The 21,679-nt window shown below is 30.6% G+C and overlaps 1 protein-coding gene across 2 annotated transcripts in view; it reads left to right on the top strand.

The window, feature by feature from the left end:
- DYNC2H1 (dynein cytoplasmic 2 heavy chain 1) overlaps positions 1-21,679 on the top strand; it is a 387,437-nt gene that overhangs the window by 25,783 nt on the left and 339,975 nt on the right. For both annotated transcript variants that reach the window (XM_081279719.1, XM_081279718.1), the window contains exons 14-28: positions 2,030-2,182; positions 3,086-3,184; positions 4,426-4,565; positions 4,677-4,905; positions 5,698-5,825; positions 9,902-10,017; positions 10,775-10,902; positions 13,595-13,744; positions 14,933-15,138; positions 16,358-16,513; positions 16,601-16,715; positions 17,377-17,547; positions 18,717-19,099; positions 20,292-20,424; positions 20,534-20,651. In XM_081279719.1, coding sequence (XP_081135845.1) covers positions 2,030-2,182; positions 3,086-3,184; positions 4,426-4,565; positions 4,677-4,905; positions 5,698-5,825; positions 9,902-10,017; positions 10,775-10,902; positions 13,595-13,744; positions 14,933-15,138; positions 16,358-16,513; positions 16,601-16,715; positions 17,377-17,547; positions 18,717-19,099; positions 20,292-20,424; positions 20,534-20,651 — 2,425 coding nt within the window. The remainder of the gene's footprint in view (positions 1-2,029; positions 2,183-3,085; positions 3,185-4,425; positions 4,566-4,676; positions 4,906-5,697; positions 5,826-9,901; positions 10,018-10,774; positions 10,903-13,594; positions 13,745-14,932; positions 15,139-16,357; positions 16,514-16,600; positions 16,716-17,376; positions 17,548-18,716; positions 19,100-20,291; positions 20,425-20,533; positions 20,652-21,679) is intronic.

The raw sequence follows: 21,679 nt of genomic DNA, 5'->3' as shown, positions 1-21,679 counted from the left end.
TTTTGAATATATGTCTATCTATATTTATTTATTTTTTCTCATCCCAATGTTCTTTTCTCCTTTATGAAGTTCCAAGCTTCTTTGGTTATCAGTTTATTCTTCCTTTAGCCATGCTTTAAGCGTAGATAGGCTAATGACAAATTTTCTTAGTTTTTCTTTATCTGGGAATGTTTTTGTTTCTCTTCTTTCCTAAAGGATATTTTTACCATATTTAAAATTCATGTTTCACAGTTTTTTTTTGTTTTAGCACTTTTAAAGTGCTGTTTTTCTTTTTGCTTATCTCTATGATTTCAGAAAAATTCATTATCATTCAGATTTATATTCCTCTCAAATAATACTTTGTTTCTCTGTCTGCTTTCAAGATTTCACTGATTTTTTTCCTTTAGTTTTCTGAAGTTTTATTATTATTGTGATCTGGCTTAGGATTTTTTAAGTTTGATCTTTTAGGGATTCACTCATATTCAGGTTTTTGTCTTTTGCAAAATTTTGGATGTTTTAAGTCATTGTTTCTTTGTATACTTATTTCAGTTTCTCTTCTCCTTTTAGGATGTCAGTATTTGTGTATTAGTTATTTTATCTCAGAGTTCCCTGAGAATCCTTTTTTTTTTTTTCCCTATTTTCTTTCTTGTTCCATTGGGTGAATCCTATTGCTTTGTCCTCAAATTCACTGATTCTATTTTCTAACATCTCCACTCTATTGTTGGGTCTAATTATAAAGTTTTTTTTAAAGAAAATTTTTGGTATTGTATTTTTTAGTTCTATACATTTCAATTTTTTTTTCTGAAAATTTTCTTTCTTTTTTTTTCTAACTAGTTCTGAGAGTTTTTAATTGCTTATTGAAGTATTTTTATTATGGGTGCCTAAAAATTCATGTCAGGTTATTCCAGCATCAAATTCATTTCAGTATTGGCATCTTTTGATTGTCTTTTCTCATTCAAGTTGTGGTTTTCCTAGTTTTTGATATCATGAATGATTTCAATTATATCCTGGTCATTTAGACATGGTATTATGATACTTGATAATATTTAATCCTCACATTTTAGAAAATAGTTCTGGGTGGATATATGTGTGTGTGTGTGTGTGTGTTTTTTCCTGTTGTTACCCTGCAGGAACCATTTTAATGAAAGTGGAATACTGATTTGCACTGTTTAATTGCAGATGAGAGGAGTGAAAGTTCAGTGCCTCCTTTTTCCCTCCCTCCTGTGAAAGTGAGGCATCAACTTGTGTTAACTCACTGCCTGCAAGCAGGATGTGCAAGCCCAGTTTCCTCTTTAGCCCCATCAACAATACCTTGGCATGGGAATTAGAACACGGCCTGCTTTTACAAGGAGGGATAGAGAATCAGTTATCCATTTGGTCCCACTGAAACTGCAAAGGGGGTAGTTTTCCTTTGGTGTTTGGCTACTGTATGTTGTGCATTCCTCACAATTTTCCTAACCTTTTGTCTCAAGAGAAAATACTTCTTAAAGTTAGTCTTCTCCAAAGTCTTATCCAGAATATATAGAAGACAGTAAGGAAACCGAGGTATGTTGTTACCTAATTCCTAAAATGTTTGGACTACCTGTTCTCTTCATTCTACCATTTAATCTTTCTATGCTTCTTTGCTGTATTATATATAAGGGTTTTTAGTTATAAGAGGGAGACCCTGGAAGAAACAGAGCTACTCAATCTTGCCTGGACCATATAATTTATAGAAATTATTATATACTTAAATATTTTGGTATTGGGGATTGAATCCAAGGGTACTTAATAACTGAGCAATATCCCCACCCCTTTTTATGTTTTATTTTGAGACTAAGTCCTATTAAATTGCTTAGGGCCTCACTACATTGCTGAGGCTGGCTTTGAACTTGTGATCTTCATACCTCAGCCTCCTGAGCCACTGGGTTTGCAAGCTTGCGCCACCACACTCAGTTATATTTTTTTTATTGCAGGTTGGCGTTGGGGATAATTGAGCTTATGATATAGAATTAAATCTTTTGGAAAAAAGAAATTATCTAAATACTAAATGAAATTTATTGTACCATAGAATTCAAAAGCAGGAAGTGGAGATAAGTCACAAATTACTTGGGATAATCCTAAAGAATTAGAAGGCTACATTCAAAAGCTTCAAAATGCTGCTGAAAGACTTGCTACTGAAAATAGAAAACTGAGAAAATGGCACACTACATTTTGTGAAAAGGTATATATATATATATATATATTATGAAATTAATTGGGACACAATTTTTTTGGGGGGTGTATAAGTGGCACTTGAACTCAGGGGCACTAAACCACATCCCCAGCCCTGTTTTGTATTTTATTTAGAGACAGGGTCTCATTGAGTTGCTTAGCACTTTGCTTTTGCTGAACCTGGCTTTGAACTCACGATCTCCTGCCTCAGCCTCCTGAGCTGCTGGGATTACAGGTGTACACCACTGCGCCCAGTTTAGGACACAATTTTAAAAGTCTTATTTTTGAAATAATTTGAGACTTAAAGTTGCAAGAATAGTATAGAGTTTACATTTATACTTCACTTAGCTTCCCCTGATGTGAACAACTTACATTAGTATGGTTATCAAAACCAGGAAATAGACTTTTGAATTTTACAAGTATTTCTACTAACTTTTTTTTCTAGAATAAAATTCAGTTTCTTAGTATGCATTCAGTTATCGAGTCTCTTTACTCTTTTCCTTCTCAGTATTTCCTTGTTTCATGACCTTGATGCTTTTGATAAGTACTGGTCAGTTATTTGTGGAGTCTCTCTCAATTTAGGTTTATATGATATTTTATCATGCAATTTTGACAGGAATATTATGGAAATATTTAGCCCTTCTTGGTACACAAGGCAGGTGTTAATATTTCTTATAGGTTGAGTCATACTTGATCACTTGGTTAGGATAGTGCCTTGTTAGTTTTCTCTATAGAAAAGTTACTGTTTTTCCATCAACACTTTTGAGATTATAATGCTCTAATTAAAAAAAAAAAGAATTAAATTATTTATTTATTTTTGTGTTTCTGGGATTGAACCCAGGGCTTTGTACATGCTAGGTAAGTACTATACCTCTGAACTACACCTTCAGCATTATGCTTTAATATTTAATAGGTGGTCGTTCTTATGAATATTGATCTACTTCGGCAGCAGCAACGTTGGAAAGATGGATTACAAGAATTGAGAACTGGCTTAGCAAGTGTAGAAGCACAGGTAGATTATGTTTTACTTTGTGTCAATACTTTGAAATGATCTTTTCAGAATGTGAATATATGAATTGATGAGAGTTCAGAAGGGTATCTGTTAAATCCTTGCTTATAAATTCTTATCAAATTTAGAATTATTTGACTGAATTATATATAAAGTCTATAAATTAACAATGAATTTCTATTGAAAATATAAAAATCAATATCTGTTTGTCTTATGGAATGCCTAATCCCTTAATTCAAGAGTTTGTTGTTTTTCTGACTTGGTGCTTAAACATCTATCATTTATCTTTTAGGTGGTCTTGACATCTGTAGAACACAGTTTAGATGGAAGCCTAATGATTGAAAGAACTCTTTGTCACATTTTTTTTCTTTTTAGGAGGGAGGATAAAACTCAAGTTTTATTCAGATTTTGATATAAGATGATGTATATACAGCAAGTAGCACAGAACCTGATACACAAGAGCTGATAGTGGGATCTTACTTGAATATGAATTAGCTCTCTTAGATGTTTTCAGTTTTTAGAACTTTAAGAAAAACCCCGGGCTGTGTGTGATGGCACCCATGTGTCATCCCAGTGGCTTGGGAGCCTGAGGCAGGAGGATCATGAGTTTGAAGCCTGCCTCAGCAACTTAGCTAGGCCCTTAGCAATTCAGTGAGAACCCTGTCTTTCAATAAAAAGTTTAGTGGCTAAGGACCTCTGGGTTCAATTCTTAGTACCCAATATAGAGAAACCCCAAAGTATTTGAATTGATACAATTATGATTATGTAGAAACAAAAATAATATGTAAGCTATCCCTCTAATAAAATAAATTTTTCATATTTTTAAATATCCAGTAGGTTATTTAGGGAGTAGGGAGAGAAAAGATGAGCTATACTTGATGGGAATTTTGAAAAAATTGAAACAAATTTGAAAAAATTTTGAAAAACATGAGGACTAAAGTATTCATAAAATAAGCCTTGTTTGTGTACTGCATTATAAAACAAAGTACAGATATGAAATCCGTTTAATATTAGGTTAATTTTTAATTTTTACTGACCTTTATAAGCATGAGATTAGATATTTTCATATTTGATGCTGTGAAAATTCACTAAAAGTGCCAATTAAGGAGTTGCATGTTTTAAAATATTTAAAATAAGTTTTTTTTTTAATTTTAAGTGTAATTTATGTGACATGAAAGTATTAAATAAAAAATCTGTTCTGTCACATAATTTTCAAATAAAAATATGTGAATGTAACATATTAGGGATTCCAAGCAAGTGATATGCATGCATGGAAGCAGCACTGGAACCATCAACTATATAAAGCTCTGGAACATCAGTATCAGATGGGCCTAGAAGCACTTAATGAGAATCTGCCTGAAATAAATATAGACTTAATTTACAAGTAAGATATTTTAAAACTTCACTTTAATTTTCAATTTATAATTTTCTAATATTTTATATTTTAAAATATAAATTATAAATATATGTAATTAAATTTATATTTTATTTTCAGACAGGGACGGTTACAGTTCAGGCCCCCTTTTGAAGAAATTCGGGCTAAATATTACAGAGAAATGAAGAGATTCATTGGCATTCCAAATCAGTTTAAAGGAGTGGGTGATGCAGGAGATGAATCTATTTTTTCTATTATGATTGATAGAAATGCAAGTGGTTTTCTTACTATTTACAGCAAAGCAGAAGATTTGTTTAGAAGATTATCAGCTGTTTTACATCAACATAAGGTACAGAACATATAATTTTTCATCCTTCTATTGTATCTTTCAGTTGATTGAATTAACATTAAAAGTACAGGTTAATAATTTATCTTATGTGGCATTAAATTAAAATATGGCAAACCAGAGTCCCTGATTTGTCATTCTTTATGAGGAGCATGACTGCTTTAGTGAATCATACCAACTTACTCCACTTTGAAGCCCCAATTTCATGACTCATTTGTATTGATACTGAAGACATTTTACTAAATTTGTTCAGTTCCTTAACTGCCTCTGCAGTGTTTTTAAAAAATATTTTTTAGTTGTCATGGGCCTTTATTTTTTATTTATTTGTATGTCATTCTAAGAATTAAACCTAGTGCCCCATACATGCTAGGCAAGCAATCTATGACTGAGCCACAATCCCAACCCCTCTGCAGTGGTTATGCATTTTAAATTTCTAGAATCTACTAGGTAAGGCTGGATACTTTCAGATTTGTAAATTTTAGTGAGTTTTGGCTTTACAGAAGTGATTTTATTTTTGTATTTTATGTACATCTAATTTGAGAAGAGAATCTAAAGAAAGGTTATTAACTTCTTTAGAAAGTGTATGATTATTATATTTTCATATTGAATCTTTTTTTTCCCCCTCTTCATTCTTTAGTCTATGTAGTGATCATTACACTTACTTATTTGAATTGACATTTATCTGAATGGCCACATTTTCTTCATTTTATTTGTCTTAATGGTTGGATTTTAATCTTTTAAATATCAACTTATTAGTTCTATTTCTTTAAAATTATGTTTTTATTCTTTAAATAGGAATGGATTGTAATTGGGCAAGTCGATATGGAAGCTCTGGTGGATAAGCATCTTTTTACTGTACATGATTGGGAGAGAAACTTTAAAGCACTGAAAACAAAAGGGAAAGAAGTGGAACGACTTCCAAGGTTAATGTAATATTTATGTATCATAATAGTTTTTAAAAAATTTTTTTTAGTTGTAGATGGACACAATATACTTATTTATTTTTATGTGGTGCTGAGGATCGAACCCAGTGCCTCACATGTTCTAGGCAAGCGCTCTACCACTGAACTACAGCCCCAGCTCCTCATAAGAGTTTTTGACATGGATAGTAAGGGTACTTTCTCTTCAGTGGGATTGAAATCAAATCAGCTTGTTCTTTCCTATAGAACTCTACTTTGACATTTGAGTATTATTTGGGTGGAGATTTACATAGAATGAATGAAGCTTCCCTTCTAGATGTTCTGCTGGCTGGCATCTAGTTGGGTAGAAAAGACTGGGGGAAGAGGCTTGTATTTATTTCTGATATTAGGATCTGGTAATTGATATGCATCAGCCCAGAACTACTGGAGAGAGCATACTATAGTATACAAAACTAATGGTATTTAACTCTACTTTTGTATTGTTCTGTTCCCTTTTAAAAGCCTTAGGAAGTATACAACATAGTGCTGCATCTAAGTATTACTTTAAATGTGGATAAAAATCTCTGAAGGGTTTCTCTTAACTTAGCTACTTGAGAATGTGTCCCCCTTTCTTATCTGAAATTCCCACCACTGGAACTTTTTTGGCAATAAACATTCCATGAAAGGCCTCATGTAATAGTGTATATATTACCTACAAAAGATGACAACACCTTTATTAATTCATTTATTATTTAATAAAGATTTGGTGAGCATTTATAACATGCAAAAACCTTGTGTTCTAGGGGTACAAAATAAAGAAGAGTGAATTTGAAATCAAGTTGCTTTACTCTCTGGTAATGCAGTATGACAAGTACATTTAATAAGTCAAGTACAGTGAGGAGTAATAAGATGGCTCTTAACTAGCTGCATGATTTTGACAGTCATTAAAATTGTGAAGCTAAATATCTTCAGCTTTAAAATGCAACAGTAGGGGCTGCAGATGTGGCTCAAGCGGTAACATGCTCGCCTGGCATGCGTGGGGCACTGGGTTCGATCCTCAGCACCACATAAAAATAAAATAAAGATGTCCACCAAAAGCTGAAAAATAAATATTAAAAAATTCTCTTCTCTCTCTCTTCTATCTTGAGAAAAAAATAAAATGCATCAATAGTATTTATTTATCTTATAGTATTTTGCAAGTTAAATTAGTTATTTGAATATAAATTAGTGCTACAGGATATAAATTCAGTAAATGTTAGTTTTTAATTGTCATTAATAACAAATTGAATAGTCCATATTCCTTATTAGAGGTTGAACTAATACTATGAGAATTCAGAGGATGATGACACTCATTCATTTGGGGCAAAATCAGAGAAAGCTTTGTTATAATAGTAACAATTGAATTAGAATTTTGAGACCTAGAAATGAGGATGGAAGGTGAGAGAAGGTATGATTTAAGTTATACTGAGAAAAATAGATTGAAGTACAGATTTGGGAGAGTATTACATTCTGAAATAGGGGATTCATTTTATAATCATTAGCTTTTTTTTCCTTTAAAAATTTTTTTTGTAGTTGTAGATGAACAGAATGCCTTTATTTTGTTTATTTTTATTTGGTGCTGAGGCTCGAACCCAGTGCCTCATGCATGATAGGTAAGTGCTTTGCCACTGAGCTACAGCCCTAGCCCCTAATGATTAGCTTTTGAAGATTTCTAAACAGGAATGTGTCTATATCAAAGCTGTACTTTTGGAAGGTCAGTCTGAAAACAATGAATTGTATGGCAGAATAAAGATATTCCAGATGTACCAGTCATTCAAAGACCAGTAGTAATTAATCAAATTAAGTTTTTGGCACTCAAAACGAGTCTAACTACTCAAGAATTTTGCTGCTACCTTTTCTATTTGTTCCTTACTGTAGATAGCTTTTCTCTTTATGCTTCCTTGCCAAAGTTAAAAAAAGAATGTGTGTCCCACATTCCATTTTGCTATTTCTTGCTAATAAATTAACGTGTATGCATCGAAGCTAACATGCACATAAATGCACATACAAACACATACACAGGTACTTATTTCAGTGGTAATTTTTGAAGGCATAAGATTAGAAAAGCTACACCTAGTGATGTATTTAAGATGGTATATAGTAAGGATATAATTTTTGGGTAGGTATCTTTGAAATACAATGAGATATCTTTCTGTTCTCTCTTTGGTTGAATGGAATCTCAGTTATATATTATAAATATTTTCAAATGAAAGATGAATATTAGTCTTGTTGAATGTCCATAGAATTCAACCGTCAGAGATTATGACTTCTTTGCTCTAATTATGTCACTTTATGTTAATCCATTAGCAAAAAACCCAATAATACATATAATTTTTTGACTTATATTTTTTGCTGGCTAAAACTGTAGTTCAGGCTTTTCAAACTAGTTGATGATTGAGAAAAAATTAATAAAGCTTTAAAGGAAAATCATATTTAAGTTATAACTGTGAATACTTAACACATATAACTTGATTTCTGAGGTTCTCCCCTGGCTCTGTGGTTTGGAAAGGGAAAATATCTGTCTAAGTAATATTTCTGGCCAAAATTTTTACATCTTTTTTAAAACTGCATAATTTAAGATAAATAGGAGACTTTCCTCAGATGAGTGAGTCTAATTCAACTTTCTTTGTTTAGAACATTACAATCTGCATTAAGGACACTATGAAAAGAATTAGCGTAATTTTTTTATAATAAAAAGTGGTATATTTTTAAAAATAAATTTAAAAAATATTGAAAAATACAATGGCAGTAGCTATTTGATGGTTTGAGTATATTAGTGTGTTGTATTAGTCTACTGTCCATTGCTATAACAAACTATCTGAGGTTGGGTAATGTAAAAAGAAAAGAGATTTTATTCACCTCACAGTTTTCAAGGTTTGAAGGAATGGTGTTGGCATTGTCTTGGCTTTGGTAAGGACCCCATGGTGGTGAGAATGCATATGGGAGGGAGAGATCATATATCAAGACATGAAGTCAGAGAGATTAGGGTCAGGCTTGCCCTTTTATAATAATTGACTCTCTGAGGCCAGCATTACTCTTTTCTGAGGGCCGCATTTTGCCCATGATCTAATCACCTCATACTAGGTCAAACCTCTTAAAGGCTCCATTACCTCTCTCATCACCACACTGGGGTCTAAACTTCCAGCACATGAAATTTTGGGGGGCAAATTCTATTCAAAACATTGCATACATATACTTAGGAAGTTTGAATCATATTGTAACCTGTTTTTTTAAAAAAATAATTTCTCTAATATTTTATCATATTATTTATTATCCTCAAAAATATTATTTTTAATTATATGGATATATAATTTAGTTATTATTGCACTTAGATTTTTTTCTAAGTTTTCACTATTACAGTTAATGCCTTCATGAAGATAATTGTATACAAGTCTTGGAGTCCTTAGGAAAACTTCTAATGTTGGCATTTAAACAATCAGAGAAATTCCCTATTTTAAAATTATATGATATATAAATTGTTCTTCACAAAGTTTGAATTATTTAATACTTCTAGTAGCACTTCTGAGAGTTTTTGTTTTGCCTACATGATTGAAAATGCAAATTAACCATTCTCTATTTGTATCATTTTGATAGGTATAAAATGGTATCTCAATTATTATTTTAGTGCTATAATAATCTTTATCTATTATTTATATATCTTTTTCTTTTCATTATCATTGTTGTTTTAATTTTTGCTGCAGTATAGTGAATTTATTTTATAAATATTTACATATTTACATGCCGTGGCAATTAGAGCTTGAGATATTTGACATGTTCTGTTGAATTTTCTGTGGTTCATAATGTGCTGCTTTTTAAAAATCTAATACATTAGATGATTAAAAGTTAGTGTTGTAATGAAATCTTTCAATGAAAACCTTCGGAATAGTGGTAATAAGGCATTTTTGCTAAATTAAAGCTAAAATCTTAATGTGTTTAAAGATCAGAATAATACTTTTGTCTTACATTTTTAAATGTTTTTACAAAATTATTATAATATTTTAAGGAGGTTGTTTCCTTTAATTAGTCTTTTCATGTCACATATGTTCATTGGCTTTTTTCAGTTCTGTCAAGGTTGATTGTTTAAATATTAATTGCAACCCTGTGAAGACTGTGATTGATGATCTCATCCAGAAGTTATTTGATATGCTTATTCTTTCTTTGAAGAAATCCATCCAGGGTAAAAACAATTTTTAATTTTAATGTTAACTTCATTTTTGATGTAGAGACATATTCTGTGATAGTTATAAAATATGAATCTCAATGATTAAAAATTAAAACTGAAGTAGAAAATATGAAAAAATTCTCTAAATAATAGTTTAAAGACAGTGGAAAAATTTGACATAACTTTCCTATGTACATATATGAATACAACATTCTGAGTCCCACCATTGTGTATATCGACAAGACTGGGGCCCTCATTAAAATAGAATATATTCCATGCATGTATAATTTTATCAAAATGAACTCTGCTGTCATGTAAAAGTAAAAAGAACAAAATCTTCATTTTTTTTCTTTACTGCTCTAAAGATTGAAGATATTTTTATTATTTAGAATTTAAACTAGAATAAGTTTGTTGCATATATTACTGAGAAAGGTAGGGAATTCTGGCATAATGAATTTTCTTCTTTTCAAATAACAAATTGAGATATTTTAGCATATTACTTAAAAGACTGAAAATGTTTGTAATTGTTAGTGAAATTTATTAATAACTGTTTTCAAAAATTTTAAGTGGAATGTGAAACAAAATTTTATTTGAAAAATTGTTTTTCTTATTCCATATTTTGAAATTTTATTGTATGAAAGCAAATAATAATTTAGGATTTAATGCATTTTATGTAGTGATTACTTCTAACACTTCTGGATTTAGAAATGACATAATCAAATATTTTTGTGATAATAATACTGTGACTTATATTTCAATGTTACCTACTCAGCTCATTTACATAAAATTGATACATTTGTTACTGAGGCTATGGAAATCTTAACAGTTATGCCACAGTCTGTGGAAGAAATAGGTGATGCAAATTTACAGTACAGTAAGCTGCAGGAACAGAAGCCAGAGGTAAGAATTCCAAATTAAAGTTATTATTGTTTATCCTACTGGAGATTTTTTAATTAGTTAGTTTTATGTACTTATTTAGAAATATGTAATCTTAGCATTATAAAAGGTTTATATAATTTAATCAATCTTGTCTGAAGATGATCAGACTTTTGATGCTGTTTTTACATAATAAAACAATAAAGGTAATGTTTATATTGTTTTCAGAAGCATTTGCAGTCTGTTTTGTGATGGGACATAAGAATATTGTGTTTAAGGATATTATTGTGAATAAGGATATTATGTAAGAATAAATTTAAATAATTCATGCTTTTACCTTCAGAATTGTAATTTTAGGATGCTAAACTATGGAGGTAGGGCTGAATTATGAATACACACACACACACACACACACACACGATGGAAGAGCTTTTAATTAAAGACATATGAAAAAGGGATAAAGATTCATAAAACCAGTATTCATAAGGCTAGAGCCCAGAATAAGGAAGCCAAAATTTTATGAACATATTATGGCTGATTTAAATTGTTTTTAGACCAGAAGAAGAAATAATTCAAGTCAGTACACAAACTTTTATGTGTCCCTACTATGCAATAGACTTAAAGTCATATAGTGAATTTAATGGTGAATGAAAGTAATACACTGCCTGATATGGGGGCACATATGTGTAATTGCAGCTACTCAAGAGGCTGAGGCAGGAGGATTTCAAGTTTGAGGCCAGCCTTAGCAATTTAGTGAGACCCTGTTTCAAAATTAATAAAATAGAACAAAACCTGGGGATGTAGCTCAATGGTAAAGCACTCCTGGGTTCAATCACTACTTCCTACCTCATCAAATGTATGTACCTCTTTGTGGAAGGAATTATAAACTTTTATGTAATAGGTTGAAAGATATAAAAGAAAATTTAAAGGTGAATAAAATAATGTATCTGTCTAGTAAAAAGAATTAAAGAAGAAATGATTATAAACTATGGCATTTAGAAAAAGCACAGAGTCATTCATTTATTTCTTTGACAGATACTTACTTATAGATCATCTGATACATTCTAGGCATTGTGGTAGGAGTTGGAATGCAGCTGTGGATGTGTTCTATTCTCATGGAACATGTGTGTGTATGTGTATGTAAGTGTGTTTGTAAGAGGGAGCTTGTTTAGAGGAGCTACAGAAACGGTATGCTAAACAAGGGGCTGTTAGTTAGGGTGGTGCTTATCATAGGAAAGCTTTTAAGAGAGAGATCATTTGTGCTGAGACATAAAGATAAGGAGACAATCCTTCTAAGATTTGGAGACAGATTATTATGAAAAAAAAAAAGGAATAGCAAGTACAAAGATCTTAAGGCAAAGATGGAGCTTGCTGTGGTCAAGAAAGATAGCTTTACAGATAGCTATAAACATTATCAAGAAAACATTCTAATCAAGGAAGCAAATGTTAATGAGTGAAATTGGTAAGGTAGACAAAGAGTATAGGACCAGAGTTGAGACTTGAAAAATTTAGAGTTCAAACATAGGAAGAAGCAGCAAAGAGACTGAGAATGAAGCAGGAGGAAAGATATGAAAGTAATATCAAAAAAGGTAAGAGGAAAAATAGTTTGCTGGGAATAGCAAGCTGTTAGATACATTATAAGAGGCAATAAGTAGGAAGGAGCTTGGGAACTGGGCAGAATCAAGCTTGAGCCATGTCAGGGATTTTAGAACTATATTCTGAGAACACTGGGGAGTCATTGCTGAGCTTTAAGCAGCAAGATGGCATAGAATTCTGTTTTGATATGTCTCTCTGTTGGTAAGTGGATTTGTGGGGTACTGCTTGAGGCAGGTAAGCCAGAAAACTGTCATTTTGTCTCTTTATAAGCTAACTTAAGTTCTGTTTACACGTGAGCATTAAAAATCTTATTGCAGTTTTTTTGTTTTGTTTTTTTTTTTCTTACTGAGAGAACAGCATGGGCTTCTTGGTCCATTGGCTTTTCTCTGCTTTTCAGGTGAAACTGATCCTGCCCTGGGGTCATTGAGATATATTTGAATTTCTGTTGTTGTTTGTTTTATTATATAGGCACAGTGAATATGTAGACAAGTCTTTCAGTGGATTAACTACTTTGTTGAATAGTAAAATATCAAATATGAATTATAGGGCACATTGTCTTACAGTGTTTCAAAAGACTTAGAAGTAATTCAAGCAGTTTAATACATAATGACCAGACTATTTAAGAAACTGTTTCTCATATACAACTGCTTTTCAGTTGAAAACTACAGATGTAGGAGCTTGATTTCACTTCTTTAGTTGTTCATTTCTTAAATGCTTTTTTTCATAGCTTTTTCTTCTGTATGAAGTAGAATAATTTAACTAATCTATGCTTTTTGGATAATCAGTAATATTAGGACTTTTAGAAGACTCTTTAGCATTTTCTTATGGATAGAAATTTTACTATGAGAAATTTACTTTGAACGGCTATAATTATTGTCTTTATGGATTTATGGTTTCACTAAATCTCATATTACTACTTTTAAACTACTGAAGTTAAAAGTGCCTTAGTTGAGCTTGTATATAATAATAATTAAGCATTCCAAAGTTTATATCTAGGAATTTAACAAATTGTTTAAAAACAAATCTTGGTTTTTAAAAAAGCAAATCATGAAATAAAATAAATGAAATCTTAAGAGATTTGATGAAATTCTTTGTCACATGTTTTTCTTTTAACCTTTAGATTTTTCCCTTATTTCAAGAAGCTGAAGGTAAAAACAGACTTTTACGAACTGTGGCAGGTGGAGGTTTAGAAACAATTAGTAATCTGAAAGCTAAGTGGGATAAATTTGAGTTAATGATGGAAAGTCACCAACTTATGGTTAAAGATCAGGTAAGAACCTATTAATTATTTTTTTAAAATGGAAACAATTAATTCTCACATTTTTTTGCTTATATTTATTCCATTATAGCCCATATTTATAAGAATTTAATGTTGATGTTTAAATTGACCTTTGTCAGTATTTAAAAGTAAAATAATACATATTTTATGTAAATGATGTATCACATGGTTTGTCTTCATTTCTTACCATGCCAAGAAGAAAATAGTCCCTTTGAAACATAATCTTATTTCCAGTCTTGAATGAGTTTAGTGTTTGCCTGATGTATATACCTTAAATTGATTGTTTTTTTAAAAATTACTAAATTTATGAAGATATCAGTTTGACTATTCTAATGAAGACTCAAAAAATTACAGCTTAAGTTTCTTTCTCAAGTTAAATTTCAAGCTGAAATGATGCCTCTGTCTATGACTTTGTCTGGGGCCCACTTAATTACCTAGTAAGGTATAAAGAAGAGGGAAAGAGAAATGCGCACCCTGTGTCTTTTTTAAGGGTATAATCTGGAAGTTGTACACATCTGTAGCATTCATATGCTATATACTAGAATTTAGTCTGATGGCTCTTTGCTGCATGGAAAACTGGAAAAGTCTTCCTTTTAAGCCACTATATACTCAGAACCACCAGTCTTTGAACATTTTTTTTATTACATCATTTTTATTGATAGTTGTAGTCGGTGCTGTTAGTCATAAAAATGATTTAATGATGATAGTTGAAGGTTATCTCTTGTTATCATAAATATATTATAATTTTATATCATTGGAATTATTTTATTACATGTTATTATAAATATATTCCAATTTTATGTCATTAGAATTATTTATTACACTTGAAGTCAATAATTGAGATTAAAACAATGCTTTGGAAAGTTAGTGTTCATATATTATCACTTCAAAACAGAAAATATTAGAAATAAAGATGTGAAAATAGAAATTTTGCTCTGGGGGCTGGGGATGTGGCTCAAGCGGTAGCGCGCTCGCCTGGCATGCGTGCGGCCCGGGTTCGATCCTCAGCACCACATACCAACAAAGATGTTGTGTCCGCCGAGAACTAAAAAATAAACATTAAAAATTCTCTCTCTCTCTCTCTCTCTCTCTCTCTCTCTCCTCTCTCACTCTCTCTTTAAAAAAAAAAAAAAGAAATTTTGCTCTGCATTAAATTATTTAAACCTTGTTGGCTTACAGATTGAAGTGATGAAAGGAAATGTGAAATCACGTCTACAAATCTATTATCAAGAACTGGAAAAATTTAAAGCTCGTTGGGACCAATTGAAACCTGGTGATGATATTATTGAAACCGGCCAACAAAATACCCTTGAAAAAAGTGCAAAGTCAATAAAAGAGAAAAAAATTGAATTTGATGATCTTGAAATCATAAGAAAAAAATTGGTGTATGTTTTTTCTTTATAACTGATTAGTTTGAAAAACAAATTTTACATTTATATGTTAAGCTAACTGTTTTATTATATCTGCTGTCTTAATGCCTTTCCTGATAGTTCTTTTAACAACTACAAATAATACATGTTCACATACTGCTTTCTTAGGAGTTATGTTATGTAAAGCTAGTAAAATAAAGCAAATTTCAAGAAAGTAGAAGATTAAATTTATTTATTAGTTAAATTAAAGGATTGTGATATTTTTCTGATCTCATCCTACTTAAAAATGTAATCATAGGGCTTGGATTATAGCTCAGTGGAAGAGCACTTGCCTAGCATGTTTGAGGCACTGGGTTCAATTCTCAGCACCACATATATCTAAATAAAATAAAGGTCCATCAACAACTAAAGAAAATTAAAAAAAATGGGATCAATGTGGAATGGAGGGAAGGAAGGGGGAATAGAAAAAGAAAGACAGTGAAATATTTTTGAAATATCTGACATTATTTTCCATGTACATATATGAAAACAACACAGTGAATCCCACCATCATGTACATTCACGAGAATGGGATCCTAACTAGAATAAGTTATATTCCATGCTTGTGTAATTATATAAAAATGGGTTCTACTGTCATGTATATCTAAAAAAAACCAATAATAAAAAAATGGAATATACAAAATTGTTGGAAAAATAGTTTGAATTTGAAAAAAATGAATCTAGCAGAATAAATAATAAAAATAAGACTTCAAAGAAAAAGCTGTATTAATTTGAACATTGTTTTATGTTTGTTTTATTTAGATAAAAGTATCCATAAAATAATTGTTTTCTTAGGTGAATGGAATTTTTATACCATTCTTATTAATTATACCTATTAGATGAAGAGTATCTTATAGTCAATTGAAAAGACTATTTTCAGACTAATTGATAGATTTATAAAATCATGAACATTTATATATATTATATATGATATATATTATATACTAAAAAATCTCCTTAAATATACTACCAACTCTATGCTGACATTTTTGAAAAAAGTGACCATTATGTAAGTAAAATTCTCATGTACTGTAGGAATCTTCCACTGTCTATCTCAACTAAAAGGCATACATGTCCCCCCCCACCGCCCCTCCACACACACATGTTTTCTTCCTCTTACACAGAATTTATTTGAATAATGGCATTTTATAAATTTTCTTTTTTTAATTTAATATTTCAATATTTGTTTCTATAGTGATGATTGCCATCATTTTGGACTGGACGAGCCTAACTTCTCTATGGCAAATAGCATCGCTAAAGACATTGAAAGCTATGCACAGATTTGGACCCTTTATGAAGAATTTCAGCAAGGATTTAAGGAAATGGCCAATGAAGATTGGATTACTTTCCGGTTTGATTAAAAAACAATATTTAGATTTCTATAATTTAGTTTGTTTTGGGGATATGAACCCTAATATGTGTTTTTGTTATTTTGCAGGACTAAGACATATCTATTTGAGGAATTTTTGATGAATTGGCATGACAGATTAAGGAAAATTGAAGAACATTCGGTTATGACAGTCAAGTTACAATCAGAAGTTGACAAATATAAAGTAGGATTGTTTTACTTCTGATAATTAAAAATGATGTTTGAAACTTTAATTTATCTTTTTACTATTTGGTGACTGAACCATAATTTTAATTTATATATTTTTCAATTCATTTACTCTATTACATGAACAAATAAGAAATATAGAGTAAACTGTTATAAATATTTCTGCTACCAATTGGAAAGAAGTTTTAATTAGGAAATTTATTGTTAAGGTTATAGAGTATTTAATCATCTTACTACAATACATGTCATATCTTCAAATGAAAATAGAAATAATCTATGCTTTAAAATATGTTAAACTACAAAGGAAATTTGCTTGTATTTTCAACAATGTTTAATAAAAAGTTTTATATACTTCTGTTTAAAAACATGATTTTAGGATTGTTAAATAAGATAATAGAGTAATTAAAAATTAAAAAAAAATTTTCATTGTAGATGGACACAATACCTTTATTTGATTAATTAATTAATTTTATTTTTATGTGGTGCTGAGGATTGAACCCAGTGCTTCACATGTGTTAGGCGAGCACTCTATCACTGAGCCATATAGCCCAGTAATTAAAAATTTTGAGGGCTAAAAATCATGAAAGTAAATAATTTGTATTTTGCAAATATACACATATGTGTGTAAATATGCCTTTTTGTTCTCTTTTTCTCCACAGACTTCTATTCCTATCTTGAAATATGTGAGAGGGGAGCATCTTTCTCCAGATCACTGGCTTGACCTTTTTCGTCTACTTGGCCTTCCTAGGGGGACTAGCCTAGAGAAATTACTGTTTGGTGATTTGCTTAGAGTAACTGATACAATTGTAGCCAAAGCTTCAGAACTTAAAGTAAGAGAATTTTCTAAATATCCCATTAATTTGATCTTTTTTAATATACAATTTTGCAAGTGAGATTTTTTATTCCCTTAAAAATAGTAACAGTGTACCATTATTCTATTATTCTTTCATTAGCAATACCTCTGAACCCATATATCACTATGTATAGTATTATAGAAACAATAATATAAACCCCTTCTTAGAGAAAACATATGAAATACAAAAAAAATTTTCCTTATGAAGGAAGTCAGTTTTAATCTATGTAAATTATCTTACATAGAATGAATTTCAAATAATGTACTATGCTACAGATTGAAAGATAGGATACAAAAATCAAAAACCAGTTTAATAATTAGATTCAGAAAAGGTCTCAGGTGAAAATAAAACTGTGACAATTCTGTCTTGAGTAGCAGAGTTTCTATGTTGTGTTCTGGCCATTCATTGTGAAAATACATAAGACTTAGATGCATTTTGTTTTATTTTCTATCCAAAATGTCAACCTTTATGTTTGTCAATAATTCTGGAGCATGTTTGATAATCACGGAAAGCTATAAAATATGATTTTTGTTTTAGGATATAACTCTAGTTGATTGTTAATTATGTTACATGAATCAGAAATCACAATTAAGATTATAATAACATTTTTGTAGTTCCATTCTTCCAAAACTTGGCTTTTTGGTCTGCAGAACTTTAAATAAGCCAGATTAGTTTTGTTTCTGTTTTTCTTTTATAGAAATGAAAAAAAAAAACATAGGCTAAAGTTTGTATATACTTTGATCACATAATCATGAATGCTAAATATCTGATATACTTTGAGGCAACAGCCAGTTATTTTCCTAGATTACTTGTAAAATATATCCACTTATTTTTTTTGCCTTATTATGAACATGCGGATAAAATATATTTTGCTTAAGGTATGTTCTTATCCAGATTCAGTGGTGCATACCTGTAATCCCAGCTACTTGGGACACTGAGGCAGGAGGATCCTAAGTTTGAGGCCAGCCTTAGCAACTTAGACCCTGTCTTAAAACAAAATTTAATGAAAGAGGAGCTGAATTTAGCTGAGAGGTAGAATGCTCCTGGGTTCAATCCCAGTAGTGCCAAAAGAGTATATTTGTTATAATTTACATATAAGGGAATTAATTTTGAAATAATAAACATAGATATTTTGTGTTAAATAGGATTTAAATAGTCGGGCACAAGGTGAAGTTACCATCAGAGAAGCTTTACGTGAACTTGATCTTTGGGGAGTTGGAGCAGTGTTTACATTGATTGATTATGAAGACAGCCAAAATCGAACTATCAAGCTAATTAAAGACTGGAAAGATATAGTCAATCAGGTTGGAGATAACAGATGCCTTCTTCAGTCCTTAAAAGATTCTCCATATTATAAAGGATTTGAAGATAAAGTGTCAATTTGGGAAAGAAAACTTGCAGAGTTAGATGAATACCTACAGAATTTAAATCATATTCAAAGAAAATGGGTGTACTTGGAACCCATTTTTGGTCGTGGAGCATTGCCAAAAGAACAGACACGCTTTAACAGAGTTGATGAAGATTTTAGGTTGGTATCACTATATAAGACTTAGACATATATGGCAGTATTTTATTCATATTGTACTTAATACAGTACATTATTGGTGTCCTTTGTGTTCAATCAATTTCTCTGGTGGATCATTTTCTCTAGTGGATCATTCTGAAAAGCAGTTTTCATTCTTTCAGGCATTTACTTTTTTAACCTTTTTTGATAAGGTCTTTATTGATCTCCTCAATATATGTACTTCCTAAAGTCACCAGTTTCTTTCTTCAACAACGACAACAGCAGCAACTACCACCACAACCCAGGGCCTCATGCATACTAATCATGTACTCAACTACTGAGCTACCTTCTTGGCCCCTACATAATGGATATCTTGATATGTCCTGTTCCTTCCACTTCCAAATTCATTAAGTTATCAAATTTGATTGATTTTAACCTACTTAGTGTATCTTGAACTGAATACCTTTTATACCTCTACTGGTTCAATTCTGTTCTAAAATACTTTCTTACATAGATTCTACATTAACCTTCTGACTTTTCTTTTCTACTATGTTTTTCACACAATAGCCAGTCATCATTTAAAAATGCACTTTCATCACTTCTTTTAATCCTGTATGTGAAACTTTCATTTTACTTGTAAAATACATCGACTTAATTTAAATTGACTTTCTATTGCTCTAAGAATAAAACATGATCTGTTTCTTGTCTATGTTTCTAGACATTTTTTTTTGTGCTGCTTTCCTTTTATTTTTGTGAGTCTAGGCTATAGTTTCTCAGACATATATAGCTCTTTCCCTGGATCTTTGCCAGAAACTGTTATCCTCCGACTTCTCTTCTTATTCATTATTTGTATCACAGTTTAAATTAATTATCAAAGAAGTCTTAAGTTATGGATTGTCCTATTAGTTACTTTAATAATACATTGTACCTTTTCTTTTTAGCATTTATTATAAATTTATTTAAATATTTTGAGAAATTATTTAATGTTCTTCTCTGTCCTTGGAACCTTAGTTCTGTGAGATGGGATTTAATAAGTGTTTAATGAATTAATTAAATAACAATTTATAGTAGGGAAGGATAAAAATTGTGAAATATTATTAATTTTCAGTATGATTTATTAAAAGCATAATAATATATTGCTGTTAAGTTTACTTACAGTTTACTTGAAGCAGATAAAAATATTAATCCACATGTGACAGTAATTTTTCTTTTATAGATCAATAATGACTGACATCAAGAAAGACAATAGAGTCACAACATTAACTGCTCATGCGGGAATCAGAAATACTCTACTTACAGTACTTGATCAACTTCAAAGATGTCAGAAATCATTAAATGAATTTTTAGAGGCATGTTTATTTTTTTTAAACAGTCTATATATACTAAACTGTAAAGTCCTTAATATCTTAATTATTTGAAAAGAATGAAAGCTATTTTTCTTTTTTTTTTTTTTACTAGGAAAAACGCTCAGCATTCCCCAGATTTTATTTTATTGGTGATGATGACTTATTAGAAATACTGGGCCAGTCTACTAACCCAGCAGTGATTCAGTCTCACCTTAAGAAGCTGTTTGCTGGTAGGTTTCAACATTTATTCTATAAATATTCAGGTATTTGCCAGACTGAGCTATACCCCAACCCTATCAAATGTACTCTTATACATTTACTTGTATGTGGCTTCTTTTGCTTAGTATGATGTTTTTGCCATACTTACAGGTATATTTCATTCTTTTTTTTTTAATTGCTGAAAAGTATTCCAATGTCTGACTATATCAGAATTTATCCATTTATCTGTTGAAGAATTTATTCATTCATCTGTTGGATATATGGGTTATATCCCATTTTTGGCTAACATGAATAAAGTTTTTTTGAACATTCATATAAATATTTTTGTGGACATATGTCTTTCTTTTTATTGGGTACATACTTAGATATAGTGAGTATATGTTTAACTTTATAAGACACTGGCAAGTCTTTTTACAAGGGCGTTACATTTCATTTTCCTAGTAAGAATGTTTGAGAGTTATGATGGTTCCTATTGATTTGCATGCATTAATTGATTAATTTGCTTAAAATTCTTTCTGAAAAATGGTGAGAATTAATAAACAAACAAATATACAGATATTTAAATAAATAGTAAGACTATTAGCAAATTATGTCATATATAGGTAGATGTTAATAAGAAATACTTTATGTTGTATTTTTGTAAGTTTTTGGTACCTAGAATTGAACCTAGGACTGCTTAATCCTTGAGCCACATCCCTAGCCAGTTCTTATATTTTATTTTGAGATAGGGTCTTGCTAAGTTGCTTAGGGCCTTGATAAGTGCTGAGGCTAGCTTTGAACTTGTGATCTTCCTGTGTTACTGGGATTATAGGCGTTTGCCACTGTGCTAGCTCTCAAGAAATATTTTAGGTTAGTGATAAGACTATCCATCCAGAGAGAGTGATTTTTTTCTTCAATAAGACTTTTAAATACTGATACTACTATATACATTATAATTCTATTAATTATATTATTATAATTATATGAGATATATATGCAATATGCATTATATGAGATATATGTGTATATTTCATATTATATATACACATGTATATCATGT

The sequence above is a fragment of the Spermophilus citellus genome, assembly GCF_964194105.1.
Source record: "Spermophilus citellus genome assembly, chromosome: 2".
Taxonomy (NCBI): domain Eukaryota; kingdom Metazoa; phylum Chordata; class Mammalia; order Rodentia; family Sciuridae; genus Spermophilus; species Spermophilus citellus.
The sequence above is the reverse complement of the archived record's forward strand: the minus strand, read 5'-3'. Positions and strand labels throughout refer to the sequence as shown.